At 36.9% G+C, this 19360-nt stretch overlaps 1 protein-coding gene across 3 annotated transcripts in view; it reads right to left on the reverse strand.

Annotated features, from left to right (window-relative positions):
• kcnip4 (Kv channel interacting protein 4) overlaps positions 1 to 19360 on the reverse strand; it is an 82812-nt gene that overhangs the window by 23761 nt on the left and 39691 nt on the right. Inside the window, exon 1 of one of the 3 annotated variants that reach the window (XM_038267495.1) lies at positions 17158 to 17711. The exons of the other annotated variants lie outside the window; for them this stretch is intronic. Within the exon in view, the coding sequence (XP_038123423.1) occupies positions 17158 to 17269 (112 nt within the window). The 5' untranslated portion in view covers positions 17270 to 17711. Of the gene's footprint in view, positions 1 to 17157; positions 17712 to 19360 lie in introns of those variants that run through there. 3 annotated transcript variants of the gene reach the window in all.

The following is a 19360-nucleotide window of genomic DNA, read 5'->3' on the forward strand; positions in this document are numbered from 1 at the left end:
TATTATAAACAAATTCAAAATTGTGCCTACATATTTTCTATAGGACTGAGATTAGGGCTCTGTGATGATCACAAGAACTTGTAGCTTGAATTTTGATTTAGTAAAAACTTTTAAGAAATGGACTGGCAAGGAAAAACAGCCTTAATGATGAAAAAAAGTCAAATCTTACCCTATACGATTTAGTCAGTTAAAGAGTAGGAAAATACCATATGAGGCTAAAAAGGAAAACTCCAACTGAGATTAACGCGCACAAGGGAGAAGTAAAAGAAATTGTACTAGATATTTACTCTATTATAACTCAAAAGCAACAAAACTATACATGCTCACACACTATGTAAGGTGCTTTTACTATTTCTGGTGCCAAATATCATGCAACGATAGCTTATGCAAACTCATTGCAAAAAGGTCAAACCATTTACCTTGTTTGAGTGAACATTTTGACAGCTAGTTTCAGACAATCAAATTTCACACAACCTTAAGAGCTATTCTTGAAGTCTCTAACTAGAAAGATATCTGAAGTAGATCACAGTTGATGCTCATGACCAATAGTGGTATTTAATGTCGGCATTTGGTACAATGCTAGATAGAAACCTCACTCTGCTAAGCAGACTTTATTTGTAGACAGCATCTTTTTGAGGCTTTTATTTTTCTTTTAACAAAGCCTAGCTGATAAAATAGTAATGATACTGATAAATACATTTAACGGTTAAATAACCCTTCTCAATTACAATATATTTTATTAAGAGATCTGTCACACACAACTAGAGAAGGTGAATCAATTTTGGGATACTTACACACCATAAAGTATTAAGACTTTGATGCGCTGCTGATGGCATCTCATCCCACTAATGCTGAAAAACTGATCTAATCTCAACCTGAACTCACTCCCAATATGGCCGGTTCTGAGTCTTGAACAAAGAGAAAAAAACAGCTGAGGTTTATCAGTATCATTACAAAGCTCATAGAACCTGTGAGCTTATGTCCATTTAAGGGTGAACTATATAGAAATAGAAGTAGAACAATGATGAGGATGAGATAATAAAAGCTTAGAGTCAGTGAACTGTTTTGGTACGTCACTAACACTAGTCACTATCCATTATGTTTACAAATTGCCTCTGTAAATTGTGATATTGGGCACTGGAAAGTCAAGTCATCTTTTTGCTAATTCAGCTCATATTTGTAGAGATATGTATAGGGGATGGGGCAGTGGGCTGGACAACAGAAAAAAAAACAAATAAACAAACAAAAAAAAACTTTACAGTCCCCTCAATAAAAACACCAAGTTACAGTAAAACATTAGAGGGTTTTTTTGCATTTACAACTTTAAATTTGAAAAACAAAATATAGATGGATCATAAGGAAATACAAATATATAAATATATGCATCAGAATATTTTACACTAGGAAAATAGTAAACATCTACATCTAGATGCTCCCTGACTGTGAAAGAACCAGCTAGTAGCAGGCTTATGTGTTTGCGGCTTCCTTACAGCATGGAACTGTTGTAACCTTAGTCTCTCTGTAAAGTGACAATCCTCTTTGTTCACAACCCCATCATTTTTATTTCTATAAAAAAAATGCCTATATCCTTTTAATTGATAAGAATACAAGTAGAAATGTAAAAAAAGCTGGTCAGTCATTAAAAGAAATGTTTGACAGCTGCAATGTCCAAATAAAATGTTCTACTGCTTACTGAGAATGGTATAAATAAATCTTTTTTTTTTTTTATCCTAATATTCATAATCTGTCTATATATTAATGTTTGAAGAAATTATGTAAAGTTTGCCAAGGGAAGGATTAAACATGCATTTCAACATGTGCTACTTAGACACTCCTACCTGAGGCTACTGATGCAATTTGCTTTGATTTTCTTATCCTCCTCTCAGTCCAAATACCAGGTATGATTAAAAGTTTCATCTGTTTGTATTATCTGTATTATTCAGCAGTCCTGACCTACCAGACGGTTATATCTTAGCAACGTAATCTCTCTCTTGCAGACATCCAGTTACGTGTTATCAATGTCAAAATCAAACAGTTATTTATTGCTAATGTCACCACTGTTGTAAGGGAAATGGATATCAAAATCTATGAGCAGTGTGGATTAAACCGCTTCAAAGCAGCTATATGCTTTGATCCAACATGCCCTGCATTGATTAAAAAAAAGAGAACAATATATAATAAAATTATCTGATTCCATAATATTTAGGGTTGAAGCTAATGAGGATCTCAATAGGCATTTTTCGATTTTTAATTTAGACCCCATCATCCCTGTAAAGGTCAACCTGGCATTAGCAACAGTCTGCACAGAAGACCGTGTCGTCAAATGACGAGGCGCACAAATGCAGAGGCTGAACCATCTGGTCCAATTAGTTCTAACTGAATCAGTAAGAGCCTCCATACAGGATATATGTGAAAGGGGACGAATGTGAAAGACACTTGGCAGCTTGCAATTAACTAAAATTACACCCAGAAACATTGAAAGCAGCTTATGAATCTGGAAACCTGTAAAGGCAGGATCTTTGTGATATCAAATGGACTTGCAGGTCTGTTTCGTATACCAACGCTACGGCTGCAAATTCTTAAATGATTAGGATTTCCTCTGGAGGCCTATTTGTACCTATGGGTTTATATAATACTTCATTCAACACACAGCATTTCTTCACAGATGATTCCTAAAATACAGGTGCTGGTCATAAAATTAGAATATCATGAAAAAGTAGATTGATTTCAGTAATTCCATTTAAAAAGTGAAACTTGTATATTATATTCATACATTACATACAAACTCATATATTTCAGATGTTTATTTTGTTTAATTTTGATGATTACAAATGACAACAAATGAAAATCGCAAATTCATCATATCAGAAAATTAGAATATTACTGAAGACCAATAAAAACAAAGGATTTATAGAAATGTTAGCCAACTGAAAAGTATGAACATGAAAAGTATGAGCATGTACAGCACTCAGTATTTAGTTGGGCCTCCTTTGGCCTGTATTACTGCAGCAATGCGGCGTGGCATGGAGTCGATCAGTCTGTGGCACTGCTCAGGTGTTATGATAGCCCAGGTTGCTCTAATAGTGGCTTTTAGCTCTTCTGAATTGTTGGGTCTGGTGTATTGCATCTTCTTCTTCACAATACCCCATAGATTTTCTATGGGGTTAAGGTCAGGAGAGTTTGCTGGCCAATTAAGAACAGGGATACCATGGTCCTTCAACCAGGTACTGGTAGCTTTGGCACTGTGTGCAGGTGCCAAGTCCTGTTGGAAAATGAAATCTGCATCTCCAAAAAGTTGGTCAGCTGCAGGAAGCATGAAGTGCTCTAAAACTTCCTGGTATGTGGCTGCGTTGACCCTGGACCTCAGAAAACACAATGGACCAACACCAGCAGATGACATGGCACCCCAAACCATCACTGACTGTGGAAACTTTACACTGGACTTCAAGCAACGTGGATGAAGTGCCTCTCTTCTTTTCCTCCAGACTCTGGGACCTTGATTTCCAAAGGAAATGCAAAATTTACTTTCATCAGAGAACATGACTTTGGACCACTCACCAGCAGTCCAGTCCTGTTTCGCTTTAGCCCAGGCAAGACGCTTCTGACGCTGTCTGTGGTTCAAGAGTGGCTTGACACAAGGAATGCGACAGCAGAAACCCATGTCTTTCATACGTCTGTGTGTGGTGGTTCTTGAAGCACTCACTCCAGCTGCAGTCCACTCTTTGTGAATCTCCCCCACATTTTTGAATGGGTTTTGTTTCACAATCCTCTCCAGGGTGCGGTTATCTCTCTTGCTTGTACACTTTTTTCGACCACATCTTTTCCTTCCCTTCGCCTCTCTATTAATGTGCTTGGACACTGAGCTCTGTGAACAGCCAGCCTCTTTAGCGATGACCTTTTGTGTCTTGCCCTCCTTGTGCAAGGTGTCGATGGTCGTCTTTTGGACAACTGTCAAGTCAGCAGTCTTCCCCATGATTGTGTAGCCTATAGAACTAGACTGAAAGACCATTTAAAGGCTTTTGCAGGTGGTTTGAGTTAATTAGCTGATTAGAGTGTGGCACCAGGGGCCATCAATTTTGAACCTTTTCACAATATTCTAATTTTCTGATATGATGAATTTGAGATTTTCATTTGTTGTCATTTGTAATCATCAAAATTAAACAAAATAAACATCTGAAATATATGAGTTTGTATGTAATGTATGAATATAATATACAAGTTTCACTTTTTAAATGGAATTACTGAAATCAATCTACTTTTTCATGATATTCTAATTTTATGACCAGCACCTGTAATGAGAACATTTTATTTAGATCTGTAGGTGAAACAGATAGATAAAAAACAATATGAAATGATAAATAAATTATATATTTTAATTAATAACGTAATGTCCTATAGCACAAAGCCGTTTGTACAATCCTTATATGGAGTATCTGAAAAGGTGATTATAGAAGGAACATTGTAACATTGTTGGATCCCACCGATCTGCTTAAAATCAGAAGATAAAACAGCAGGCTCCTTCACAGTGACAGGCCGTCCTAAAATATAATGAATTCCTCTATCACTGTGCAAAATACTTTCCAGTGTTGCAAGATAAATGACAGCCAAACATCCAGCACACCAAAGATGACAACAGCAGACACTATACTTTGGCTTCATAGAGCACATTCATTCATGGTGATATGAGAAAAGTAATTTGAACACAGCATGAGCTGTGTAATAAGAAACCCTCATTGTACATCAGATAAAGCAGAAAACCCTAGTAGGAGGTGGATACAGATATGCCATTTGTTCCCATTTGGTGGGCCCCAAAAAAACCTAAACAAATCAGTTTCAGAGACAGCAGTCAGGTAAACGAATATGGCCTGGCCTTTATTTAATAAAAACAAACTCTCAGGATAAATATGGCTATTCATCTGACTGTGAGATCAAATGGCTGGATATGTGCAGTCTGGGTTTGGCCTGTACTGACACCAAACTCAATAGACCAAATTACAGAGATCACAAATTCAAGTGTATATTCTGCAGCCTAGCAGATCTTTTAGGCATATTTTTGAAATTAGATGCAATTATTTATCTTGAGACGCACATTTTCTTCTTCCTTGCTGCCAACAGTTAGACATGAGATGATAGGCAAATCTCCCTAATTAGAGTGTAAAACGACTGGAGGTACAGAAGTGGATCTAGATAAATACCAGTTCCATGTCCAAGAGTTTGGTGTGATTTGGTAAAACATGTAGATATGAGCGACAGAAGAAAATCAAATAACCTCATAAAGATGATAGATGAAGCTTGGTGTCATAATCAACAGTGAAACAATTTTGTACAAGCATGTTCATCTAGACATAAGCCAGCCGGGCTGATAGGACATATTACTAAATAATTTGCTAACGATGATATACTGTTGGACAGAAACCGTAACTGCTTGGTTCCTCGGATCCAAAACATTTACCTCTACAGTTGTATTTAAATGAAAATTTGAATAGTAAGGGGCTACACTTTTATTGTCAGTCATACTGAAAGAGGTTCACAGTTTCTATCTGCTAAACAGTCTCAGTAGTCACAAATAGGTCTCTGGTTCTGCTTCTCACTTACTATATCAACCAATGGACTACCGCCCAGATTGGTTGGGAAAAAAACAGAACATTGACCTCAATCTAATCTCCCATCCGCTGGCAATTCTGATCTAGAATCCCCCCTAACTGAAGGGCCACTAAGAGAAGAAGAAGCCATCACTCCAGAGCAACATAAAAAGTCAGAATAGCAAATTTACTCAGGGACCAAAACTGAAATATTTTAAAGGCATATTTGAGGTGTCTGACCACCAATGCATCACTATAAACATCATAAAGTGGGAGGCAGCATGATGTTGAGTAGATGTGTTGATGCAAGACTGAAAAGAACATTTCATAAAATAAACGGTACCATGAAGTTATGATGAAACATCTTAAGACACCAAGTTTGGAAGGTAAGACTTGGACTGATTTTTCTGTTTTTAATAAAAGACCCCAAATAGGTACACAATTATACCTCTTTATAATAGGAAAATAAGAAATACAGCTGAGAAATTAACTTATGGTAATAGGCAGAAAAAAATATGAGAGACTTGTACAATTTTTTTTAAAGCTCTGACAATAATCAAATTCCCTTTAATTTGAAAATTCAGGCAAGAGGTGTTCAGACTTATGCTGGACATCACAAAAAAACCCCACCCACAAAAAAAACAAAATAAAACTCAGCTGTAAGAACAACTTTACAGAGTTTCTTATGATAAGCTTGGACTCCTGTGCTGGCCATTATGACACACCATGAAGTGTTTCTAGGTTTCTTGGGGAAAAGAACAGTCAACGATTTAATTGCAATAATTTGTCACATTGAAGTGCTTCTATTATTGTCTGTCTCTGGAAAACCTTTCAGCATGTAGAGTGGGGAAGGTTCTTTGCCCTTTAAGCAAGGACTTCTTAGACCATAAAAGAGGACATGGCAGGAAGTTGCTTTATCCAGCCTGAGTTTAATGTTTTTGTCCCAGAAAAACGATTGATAGAGAAAGAAATTCTTTCTGATTTAGATTCAAGTGTGTCATCATTGTTCACGAGGCTGACAAGAAAGCTTTCAATTACTTTAAATAAAAGCCTGAATGAATTTTACTTTGACAGGTCAGAGGAGTGTTTACATTCCAGAACAACTGCTTGAGAGTTCAAGAATGTCCTTAAGAGCTGCATGTTTTATTTCAACCAAACGACACAAATCATATCCAAAGTGGTGCAAAACAACATTAATGTTAAAAAAATACAAATCAGCCATCTAATCTCCAACAGCTAAACTAAATTGCATGGATTGTGAGACATCCTCTATGACATCTTTGACAGCAAGGCTTTTAAATTGTCTCTACTGCTGTGAGGAAAAGGTGCGGAATGAAAGCACAAATTATGCTGAGCAGCACCAGCCAATATCAATGAATTGTCTTCACATGGCCATCACTTCTTTATGTCCACAAATCATTTTCATTTGCAATAAAATAAAAAATTGTCATTTTCATCTGCTGATAAAAAAAATCAGTTGGATCAGATTAATAAATTACAAATTAAAATCCATCCACCTACTTTCATGATATTTCTGGCTTCATGGTGTTATACAAAAAAAGGAATGCGCTGGAAATCCTCAGTCATCCCATATAAAACCACGGCTCATAATCAGCAATAAGGTAGGCAAATGATTACTGAATTATGCATAAGAAGCCACATCCTTGGATTAATATGGAGAATATTCTTGCTGGATTTATGAGACAGTATGATTATTGATAATTCCAGGTAATTAATGCCAAGGGCATGCTAAACGAGGATATTGGTTGTGGACAGTTGATGACAGTAACAACATCTATATTCTAAAGATGATTAAAGATTGTTAAAAATTTGATCTGTTTCTCTTTTGAGCAACAAATGTGATATTTATGACACTGTATCTCTGTGCTAATGTGAATACAAGGTTCCTGTGTAGTTACCAGATCTGCTCGGGGTCCTACCCTTTCTTATGATCTAATCATATGGCAACACCATTTGGACAAACTGCATTGCACAAGTTTGTTAAGAATCAGATCTCTTCTGGAGTCTCATTATGACGTTTCATCAATGATCAAAAGTAGCCGAAAGTAGAAAACGATCATTCTCAGTGCTGTAGTCAAGTACTGCCTTCTAAGACACAATGGGCCCTGCCATTTAACAAAGTGACACAAAAAGTCTCAATGCTTCCTCTTATTCTTTTTAATAAGATCTGAGGGCAGTGGAGGACGAATGGAACATCCTAGAAAATGAGTTTTGTAGAGATTTTCAACAGTTATTTTACTTGTAGAAATTGAAATTCTGTTGTTGACACGAAGTTGGGTTGAATGCAGATGTAAATTTCTCCATTGTGAGATCAATAAAGTTTAACTATTATTATTATTATTATTGTAACTGATGGAGCTAAAAAAAGGCTAATCTGTTAGCTACTGACCACAGCTAGCCACAGAGCTACCCAATTCTCCCCTTTATATCATGGTCTTGTTACTCTCTTCACCATACATTTTTTTTTAAGCTTTGCTATCAATCAAGTAATAATTAATTGGTCATTTAACCCGCTAACATTACAGATGCTCCCGACCCGGCACACATAGCTGCATTGTTATTATCGTTGTCTAGGCAACCAAAATGTTTTAAGCCATGTGGCAACCTTCAGCCAATCATATAAGGTAACTCCACTAGCATGCCCAGGGCCCAAGCAGATCTGACCACCCGAGCAGATCTGATACCTACACCTGCTCTAACTACAAAAAGAAATTGAACTTCTGTAGCGCCCAGGCTTTTATTAGTGGAAGCTGCAGAGCTACACTCTGGCTTGACGAGTTTCCAGAGTGTGGATGGATGGTTAGGTTGGATGGATGTAGGGATGTATAGGTGGTATCTTTTAAAGGAACCAAGGGTAATAAACACAGTGAATAATATAACATATTTTTCAAAATCTAGACATTTCTTATGCAGACATTTTGATATGAAATGAATCTCTAAGGACACACACAGGCTTTTGCAGCCATTAAAATGAGACCCTTAGCCCTAATGCATCAGTAGTGGCTTTTCTATCAGAACATATTATATTTGATGTTTTCATTAAAACTGATTGCCTGAATGCTTTTATCTAAGCTTTCATGACTGAAACTGACAGGCCTCTTCCCTTCAATCAGCTCTCGTTCCCCACGTCCTTCACAAATCTAAAGACTCCAGAGGGACCTGCTGTCAGGAGGCTTAAACAAAGGTCAGGTCGCTCCTCTAAATAGGCACCATGAAAAACTAGCCGATGGGTAATGGAGCCTGTTGACAAATCCTTAAAGAAGCTTAGCCTGTGGTTAAACAATTGCACATTGCAGATGCAAAACAAAAGAACTTCTTAAACTCAATTGCCTGTTTGCAAGTCTTTTAATAAGCAAGTTTTATTGCCTTCTACATCCTCAGCTAACTGGGATTGATGTAGGCTGAGTACAAGCAAGTCAAATATTGAAATCAAAGATTCAGCTTACCCAACGGCAATGATTAATGCTAGACTCAAAACAATCACAAAGATGCAGCGACTGACCCAAATGCACTTAACAAAATGAAAAAGCATGCCTTCAATATCTCATAGTGGTGAATGCCTCAAATTTATCACATGCTGCTTACTTTTTACAATATTAAATTGAATGTAAACAATGTGACCATTACAGTTGGTCACCGTGTTGGAAAAGGCAAATAAAACCAGTAGGGCTTACTATACCGTGTGATGTGATTAGCCTTGACATACATATCTGATATCCTGGACTATGGTAAATACCAGAAAACAACAGAAAAAAAAGGCTGTAATGTATCATTAAAATGTATGAGATGGGTTTAACTGAATAAGAGTTAGATGAATTGACTGGAGAAAGAAAATGTGTGTAAGGCAGCGTGTGGATACAGTGAAACCCTGCAACCCTTTGAGGAAAGGTTCACAGTACATGATAAGAGGATAAGAGACACTTGGAGAATCAGGCACTAATTGCCATTGTTTTAATAAATGATATACTGATACAATGTTGCAGAAATTTGTCAAAAATATTCACACCACCAAAAATGTTCAGTTGCCTCAGGATGTTTTCAGTGGCCATCTGGCCCTACGTTACATTTTCTAATATCTGAAAAAATAAGTGTTCTTAAAAAGTCATTCTTACCCGTTTGCCTTGCTTTCCTTCACAGTTTAGCATTCAAAGGGTTGAACTAAGGAATATTAGCACGTGAAATTCTTCTACTGCCTTCAACCTCCTTTTGTAAAAACTATTTTTAATTAGTCTATCAGTAAGCTGATTTCTGAGAGGAAGGATCTGAAAACTTCACTGCTTACAATAGTCTGATGATTTTCTGCCTGACCAGTCATTGGCAATTGGACAGTTATTAAATCCAGGATCTTTTAGACAAAAAAATTATAGGCATACTCAAGAACTACAGAACATGGAAAAAAATAAAATAAATAAATCTGTCGGTTTGGATCCTCCTAGTGAAGAAGAGTCTTGTTTTTCCATTCCAGTATTGGTAATTTGTTAAAACAATGTCAAACACTGCTGGATAAAACCCTGAAAACATTGTAAATAGATTAAGCTTACATAGGAATCCTTTCATATTTATCATGTGTACCAGAAGATCTGGTTTAAAACAAGGATACAGAAATGACGTTGATATTTTTTATGCTTTCTTTTTTTTAATTTTTCTTTATATTCTCAGATGAGCAGAAACTGAATAAACTGGCTGACTATCAGTGCAGTAAGAGGCTTTTGCAAAAACTGTACATTTCTGAATGCTTTGGTTGAACTGAGGTAAAACCATTAAAGGGGTGCCAGCTTGTCCTAGAAGCTGTCTGTATACAAAAGGAGGTACAGTAGGTTAAATATTTTAATATATTTATACCTTCATGTGCAGAAGTTTAGGAAACTTAGGGTTAAAAGGGCACTTTGATGTGTGAAAGACAAATGCTGGAATTAAACACATGATCTTTTGCTTTGCAGATGCCAACTTTTCACACTGATACACAGCTACCCCACCAACAAGTGTAAGAAGCTGGTTAAACAGAAAACAATTTCAAACTCTGCTGGGAATTGTTGAAAGGTTTTGGGAAGGTGAGGTCCTTCATTCTGCTCGTTTTGGACAACCTGTCCCCAGTTAAAGCTGCTCCCAGAATGTCCATCATTGGATAGAAAAAGGTTGTTTAGCAGATATAATTGTTTTGAACATCTGCTTTGCCTAGGTAAGAGAAAGTCTGGGATTTGACCTGTTTTACTAAAAATGAGGACAGAAAATGAACCCTATTTTGACACTACACAGAATAATACGGGTAGGTAAAACACAGGAGTAGTGGCAGCATGTATGACCGAGGGTGGGAAAAATTATAATAGGATGGTTTTAAAGAACTCCTAAAGCACTGCCTGATTGAGCACAGTAGCCCACCATGGGGTCAAAAAGTCTATCTAAAAAAATGATGTTTTTCAGAGCTAGTTATTGTCAAATTTGGTGGAAGTTAGTTGATGACCCAAATTCAGAGATGAGGAGGCAAATATGACTTTTGCAGATTTCATTGAAATGCAGATGGGAACAGAAGCATAAATCAAGAAAAAACAAAAAAGAAACCAAAACCATGAGACCCCAGGGAGAAACACACATGAGGACCAAAGCGATGAAGAGGATCCAGCAATGAGGAACTGCACAGGAGGTGTATATATGGGGAACAGAACAATGAATGGGCTAATTGGCTAATAGGAAGCAGATGTGCATAGAAGCAACTAGAAAGGAGCTAGGGGAAAGGAGACTGGCCCAAAGGGGCAGCAGAGAGTAACTCATAAAATACAACACTGCTTAAATATAACACAAAATGGAAAAGAAACCCATGACCAACAAAACAGAGTGATATAAATAACTGAAAACTCAAAAAGAAACTTAAACAGAAGTCCATAAAGTGCAAAATTATGACATTTATAGGCTAGTTTGCAAGTTTGTCATGATTCAAAAATACATAAAGTAAAAGAGTCAGTGACAGCGGAATTGAATGAGGCAAAAATTTCACAAAAAGAATTATGAGGAGAAAGATATTCACCTTGTTAAATTCTTAATATAGCTTTCCTTAAAAATTCCTTCAACTAGTAGAATAATCTATAAAACATAAATAGTAATGATAAGTTGATAAAAGGATAATCAGAGTTTCTTATCTTAAAAAAACAGTGAAGTTTTAAAGGGTTATTTGATTTTTGTAATCATGAATGCTCAGTATGTTTTATGTTCTACTGTTTTTGGATATGAAAGTGATTATATAATGTCTCTGTTATGGAATAGTGAAATGTTGATTGGAGAGGAAAATAGAGCGACTGATAAAATAAAGAGTTAGAAAGAGAAAGAAAGCAGTAAAGTTTTGAAGAAAAAAGGAGACGGAAAAACTAAATGTATTGATTAATGATACACTCCCTCTGCACACAGTTTTATTATTCTATTACTAGTACTGTTACGTGATTTATTATATTGACTTTTTAGAATATAGACTTAGATGCTAACTAAAATTTGGAGAGACACATCATTTTGTGTTAAATTTCAGAAAGTGCTCTTAAAGGAATAGTACACCCAAAACATGATTAGCCTTCATTTTCTACTCACCTCCATGCTGAACAACACTCTGGAGTACTTTTTTGATATCTCAAATGCATCTGGAGATCTGGGAGGCTTCTTGCTGTCTGCTGACATTCAAATAATGGAGGTCCATGGCGCCCGAGACAGAAAGGTCCATAAAAGTCCACAAAAACGTGTCAATATTCCTCCATACTGCTCGTCCAATGTAATCCAAGTGTCCTGAGTGGGTAGCATCCAGAATTTACTCGAAACGAAGTCATTTAGAATGTTTTTAGAGCATAAACAGTAGTGTATAGGATTTCCTAATAGCGCCCCCATGCGCGCTCACGATTCTACGGAAGCCGGCAGACCAAACCAGCGCATTCAGCTCGGCAAAGAACTCATGCTCTTCCTCAACACTGAAGTCCTCAGACATTTTTCTTTCGTTGTTTCTTTCTTTGCACAGGTAAACAGCACATTTCTTCTTCTACGCTTGCATTATCGGCAGACCAGACGCTGAATGCGCACTTTCTTCCGGTTTGGTCTGCCGGCTTCCGTAGAATCGTGAGCGCGCATGGGGGCGCTATTAGGAAATCCTATACACTACTGTTTATGCTCTAAAAACATTCTAAATGACTTCGTTTCGAGTAAATTCTGGATGCTACCCACTCAGGACACTTGGATTACATTGGACGAGCAGTATGGAGGAATATTGACACGTTTTTGTGGACTTTTATGGACCTTTCTGTCTCGGGCGCCATGGACCTCCATTATTTGAATGTCAGCAGACAGCAAGAAGCCTCCCAGATCTCCAGATGCATTTGAGATATCAAAAAAGTACTCCAGAGTGTTGTTCAGCATGGAGGTGAGTAGAAAATGAAGGCTAATCATGTTTTGGGTGTACTATTCCTTTAACACTAAGAGACTAGTGGTAACATTGCTAATATAGCAAGTATATTATGTTATTGCTAAAATAGTATAAGTAGATATGTATAAGTTATTGAATCTTTGGTTTGAACTAACAGCACATTTCTGTTTTAGAGTGACTGCACCATTGGCTGGAGCTTATGAAGGTTATTGTTTTTTTTCTTTCTAAGAAAAATTAAATGTGTTAATATTTAAGCCTAAAATTTAAAAAAGCAGGAGATTGGAGATATGCCACACTTTCTTAATCCATTGATCATAGAGGATTAAGCAACGAATGTTCATTCTAAACCACTTTAAAAGACACCAAGCCAAAGTTCTTTTTAAACCCCATTCTTGAGGAAACAGCGGGAACACAATCGTATCAAATCATAATCAAACCAAAGCAGAAATCCTTTCGTTTCCTCTATTTATAGTTGAACGCTTTGCTGACTGTGCAGAGTCTGATGCAACAACCTTGATAAGTTTCTGAGAAAATAAAAAGCATGTAAGTGAAGGGGAAAGGCTGAAGATAGACTTGTTTTCCAGGCCTGATATTCTTTATAGTGCTTCCAGCAGCACAGATCAGAGTAAAATCCCTACAGGAATTTCAATGTGTTCATCTACTCTGACTTGCTTTTTACAACACAGCTTCATTTAGCTGCCGACTGATGCTATACAGTAAATGTGAGCGATGTAAAACACATGATGGACCCACTCTCAGCTTCCTGTGACTTCCTGCGCCCAGCTGTGAAACTCCCAAAACTGTTTTTCCACTGAGACTTTTCAAGTACTATCTTTGTCCCTCCAGACGCCCCTATAGAGCGGCTCAGGTGGCGGAGCGCAGAGAGACATGATTGCAGTGGGCAGCCTCCAGCTGCGAATACGTCTCTCAGTGTGAATGCTAAGCAGAGCATGTGCTGGCAGTGTAACTGTGTCCTTTGGGGAGTCGATAACAAAAACAACCAAAATAGTATTCAAACTTTCAACGACGACAGCAGGAATAAGCACAAAAAACAAGACACTTGCTCGTCCCATGCATGAGACTAACAATCTATCAGAAAAAGATCATAAAGAGAAAGAGACGTGTTTGCCGTGTTGGTGCAATGGAGGATGTTCTTTTTGCGAGTGGATGATCAAAATAAGTGGTCTTCCTAATTGTCAATCATTCTGCTGATATGTTTACGTAAGGCCATCATACGTGCTCGTCCCCATTTTCAGTGGGACATAGTGGGAAAAATTGCAAATCTTCTTTTGGAAATTAAAGCTACAGTGTGTAACTTTTAGCGACATCTAGCGGTCAGACTGCAGACTGCAGCAACATGAACATCTCCCCCCACCGCTTCTCCCCCCCAACAGTACGGCGAGCGTTACGGGACAAAATGTCTTCCACGACGTCCGCATCACCTACCTTCTCAAGTGATGAGGTCTGTTTACATAGATAATTTTACAGATAGTATTTCATTAGTCTGTGTGGGGTATAGATTTCATGTAGACTTAAGATAATAAATATACCCGTTATTTTTTCTACATCGTTGTGACGTTTTGGCGTTTTGGCTCTGCAGCGCAAAGATGTCTGCCTCCATGGCCGCGAGACCCGCTCCTATGTAATTATAAATGACGAATTCTAAGGCAACACAAATATTAAGGTTAAGAGGCTGAGCTCGTAGATGATGATAAATAACATAGTTATGTATAATATATTACATTTCTGACTGTATATCCCTGTAATTATTACACACTGTAGCTTTAAGCTTTTATGAGCGATGCAAACAGCAACTTCTAAATAGAGTGTGCATGAGGAGAAATGGGCTTGTGCATGTTCCTGCACGCCTTTAATAGAAGTGCCATATCAGGATCAGGTACATGATTGTGCAGGTGCTTTTTTTTTTTTTTTTTTTACGTGGAGAGGGTAGGTCTTTTCAAAAAATCGTGAAAAATCCTCCACTACACCTTTAGCACCTTCCTGTAATTGATGTAAGCATTAATTTTGCTCATTAGCATAAAACCCTAAAGACAAATGTCAGGTCTTTGGTTTTAAGACTTTCTGTTCAAGAGCATTTTGGTTATGTTGATTAAGGTCAAAGAAATCAAGACGTCCAACTTGGAATGTCTTGAACATATTTTTGAACAGCCCCATCAAAGTCCAAACTGTAATTCTTTTAAGTTTCTATCTAAACAAGGAGTTCATGCTCAAACATCCACTACTGTGTCTCAAAGCAATTCCTCAAAGAAGAGAGAGCTGAAATGTCTAAGATGCTCTGAAAACTCTTCTCTAATTACTGTATAGAGCTGAAAACATCAATGTGACACAAAGAAAAGCAAAACTAGAGCAAACACAGTAGAAAGGTTGATAATATATTTTTTTATAAAGTTTGTGTCATTACTTAATTTACAACAAATGATCAACAATGTACTGTGCTAAATTCACAGAAGTCCCCTCTGCCTTGAGATGTATCCAAATGGGAATAATAGCAAGTATACTAAACTGCTATTATCCTCTATTTTTATACTATCACCATCCTTTTGGCCACAGCTGCATTGCAGAGCAGTTAACCCAGAACCAACTAGAGAAAGCCAACAGCACAGATGACTGTCTGGTCCATGACACCAGTTTAACAATTAAATATATAACTTTAACATCCAAAATAAAACTAGGACATTATTATTGAATTATGCTGCAGATTAATTATTTCAGTTTTATTTATGTTATAAGCAGAAATCCATCACTGTGTGACAATAGTGTCTAATGAACCAATATTTAAATATGCATAAAACAAAATGTAAAAGCATTGTTAGAATGAAATGATTCTCATATGATGATGGATTTCTTAGATAAAAGTCCACCATAGTAATTGAGGACCAAGTTACAGATGTGTTATAAGCTTTAAAAAAACATTTATTCCAGTAGAACAAACTCTAATATAATGAAATAATGTGTATTATTCAAGATTGAATGCATTTTGTAAGCCAGAGGAAGAACGTGTCTTTTATTAAAACTGTTAATTTTTGTTATGTTTTTAAATATAAATAAATCAACAAGGTTATACTTTCCAGTAGGGCTGCAGGTAATGATTATTTTGCAAGTCGATTAATCTCTTGATTATTTTTTCGATTTATCAATTAATAATCGGATAGCCAAAGGTCTCTTAGAAAAGATTTTTTTACAAAATTAAATCAGGCAAAACTAAAACTTTTCCGGATACAGCATATTGATGGCCAAAAACATTTGTTTTATATCTTAAATCCGAAATCTTTATATATCTTTATATTTATATATAATATCAATAATCGACTAATCTGATTAATTGTTTCAGCCCTACTTTCCAGGTTACTAAAATGCTTGCCATTTAAACAGAAACATAGTAACTTAAAGAATTTCAAACTTATTTTTTACCATACCCACTTTTGAATCAAATTTTGCATGTCAGTGTTATTTGATCAAGCAGAATATTTTTATTTCACTCTTAAAAATTTTTTGCCCTACAGTGAGAAACTATTCCAGGTTCATTTTAAATCCCATTCATCCATCTAATGGTTGTTCTCCTTTTCCATCTCACCGCCCATTTCTTTCTCTCCCTGTGACATGATTGAAAACACATGCAGACATTAAGACTTGCACCGTCTGCTTGCCAGGCTTTACTATTTCAAGGATGTTCTGAAAGTAATAAAACTCTAACACACGTGTATGAAAACGAATCATGTTAACAGGCAAAGCAGAGGCAGAGAGCAGCGCTCTATCACAAGCAGCAGCAGTCTGTATGTTGGTAACTCGACTCATTGCTGCACAGAGCAGCATTTACTGCATATTTACATCTCAAATGTACTTGTTAACCCGGTTTCTTTTAATATTTTGTCTTCTGCAGTTTCTGATGAATAATTCAAACTAGAAGAGGATAAAATACGTTCTTTAAAAGACTGATATTTAGAATTTATTTTAATGGGTCCCCACAGTTAGGAGTAAAAGATCTTTGAAATAGAATCCTGAAAATAAAAACTAAGTCTTAATATGATCTCAACATTTTTTTCTAAAGACTAAACCAAAAAATACACAAGCACCCAAATTTCTTTAAGGTGGTATTTACATTCTTCTCTCTCCTTCTCCTGAAGTTTGCTCTTCTCTTACCTTCTGAGAAGCTGATGAGCCCCAGGATGTGCAGGAGCTTGATGGAGGCGAACACTAGCACCACAATGCCCACTGTCTGCAGCCCCTCAGTCTCCCAGATGACGCTCAGCATCGCTCCACCCTCCGCCCTCTCCGGGCCACCATATCCCGACCCAAACCCTGAACCCGAGCCAGCCTCTTCCCCTTCCGAACCGTCAGCAGGACCAGGACTAGCACTCCCACCCGGTCCCGCACTCCAGTTCCCCTGCACCCACTCCAGCGCTGCCCCAGCCTGTGAGCACCGGCCGGGTGACTCCCAGCACCCTTCCTCTGTCGTTTCTCTTCTGCTCTTTAAATCCAGTCTGGTTCAGGTTAAGCTGAACCCTCCCACAGTTAAAGGTCAGATGTGAAGAATCTTCAAACTCATTGCAAAGTCATGTAAAAGTGGTAAAGGATAACAAATGTCCACCAAGCTGCCTATACCTACACCTCAAATAAGACACCAGAAAGCTGTGTAAAAGCAGAGGAGGAAAATCCAGCTCCTCTCTGACAGTTTGCAGCTTTCTGCTGCTCTTTCAGGCGAACTCGCAGCCTCTCTAAGATGTAAAGGGGAGGGAAGATGAGAGGGAGTGGATATCCGCGAGGGAGCAATGAAGGGAGGGCAGCGGCAAAAGGCACTCTGCAAGCCGAGGCAAACCTCTGTGAAAATATATAAATTAACTTCAGCTAAAATATGCAAGGAGCTCAGAAACTGTCACCAAATAATCATTACTGACAGCTCTGCTGGTTAGCAATATTAGGAAATGAGGAAGCAGAAAACAGTGTAAAAAACATGAAACTATGTTAATGGCCTGGTATTCAGTCATATTTAGCTTACTTCTTGTTGTTAAAACATGTTTATCAGTTTATTTTATCAGATTAAAGTAAAAGCAATCCACATAAGACTGGGTATTTTCAAATACAATTTAATTTCTGGATATTTATGTAAAGGGTAACAAAAATTTGGGTTGAATCAGACTGTAAATAAATAGATTTCATGCAACTGCTTTTCTTTTCTTTTCCAAGTCCACCTGTATGCAGCAGACAAAGAAAACTAAAAGACACTATTCTCCAAAAACGTAGAGAAAAATACTACCATCTGCTGGCCTTTTACAGAGTTCCCTTTCTCATAATCCACAGGTTCTCTATCAGCACATTTTCATTAAAGAGAATATAACTAAAAGTTTTTTGTTTTTTTTTTACTCGATGTCTCAATTCAAAATGTCAAAATTTTATAATGTAAAAATATATTATTTGTTAATTCTGGCAAAGATGGATTACAGCATAGTACAAAGCATAATAGTATGGTTAACAAAAAATGTTAAAACAGTATATAGGAAAAAAAAAAGATATTTAATAACTAATCGTTGGTGTTATGCGCGACAAAAACTGCTGTCTTGTCTCTGCTGTCATTAAAACAACCACTGACATCATATACTAGGAGGGTAAGACCAAAAGACTAAACAGCATGGCTTTTCACAAAGTGCTTTAACTAAGATAACAAGTGAAAAGTTTAGTGAAAAGAAAAAGCTTGGTAAAGACGGATAAAAGAGCAGCAGGGAGAACTGCAGCCTAGATAGGATTTTAAAGTAAAGTCCATTGACAAAAGAAATGGACTGCCTGGTGAGCCAGTGCTTTAACTATCACACAAGGATATATCCAGGAAGTGGGATTCAACTGAGTAAAGCCTCTACAAAAAAAGCACAAAATTAAAATTAATATATCCTAACGGGGCTCATCAAAAGAATTACTTGAAACAAAAAAATTCCCTTTTTTAATTAGAGATTTTCATTAGCTGTACATCCTCATAATTGAAAATAACTGCAAGGAACACCAGCTATGAGTTTTCTTTTATTTCATTTTTTTTTTACTTGGTAATCATATTCAAATGTATTGTAATAAACCAGTTAAACTGTGCTTTACACACTCTAAACATAATATTCTATGTTTTTATGTTATTTGCTGCATTCTATTTGATTATATCTGCTGCTCTGTTTCCCATTCCACGCTTCAGGGGTGAATCTCTATTGCAAAATGCAGAAAGCCGTCTGCCTTAACTGCAATCATCACTGCAGAGTATTAAGTTGGCTCTGTGAAAGGAACCATAACTCACCGCTTACTCAATTGCTCTGTGTGATAAATGGTATATGGACAGAAAAGCTAACAATCTATTTACATTCAGCAG

The sequence above is a fragment of the Cyprinodon tularosa genome, unplaced genomic scaffold (assembly GCF_016077235.1).
Source record: "Cyprinodon tularosa strain WSP-4 unplaced genomic scaffold, ASM1607723v1 ctg674, whole genome shotgun sequence".
In the NCBI taxonomy this organism is placed as follows: Eukaryota; Metazoa; Chordata; class Actinopteri; order Cyprinodontiformes; family Cyprinodontidae; genus Cyprinodon; species Cyprinodon tularosa.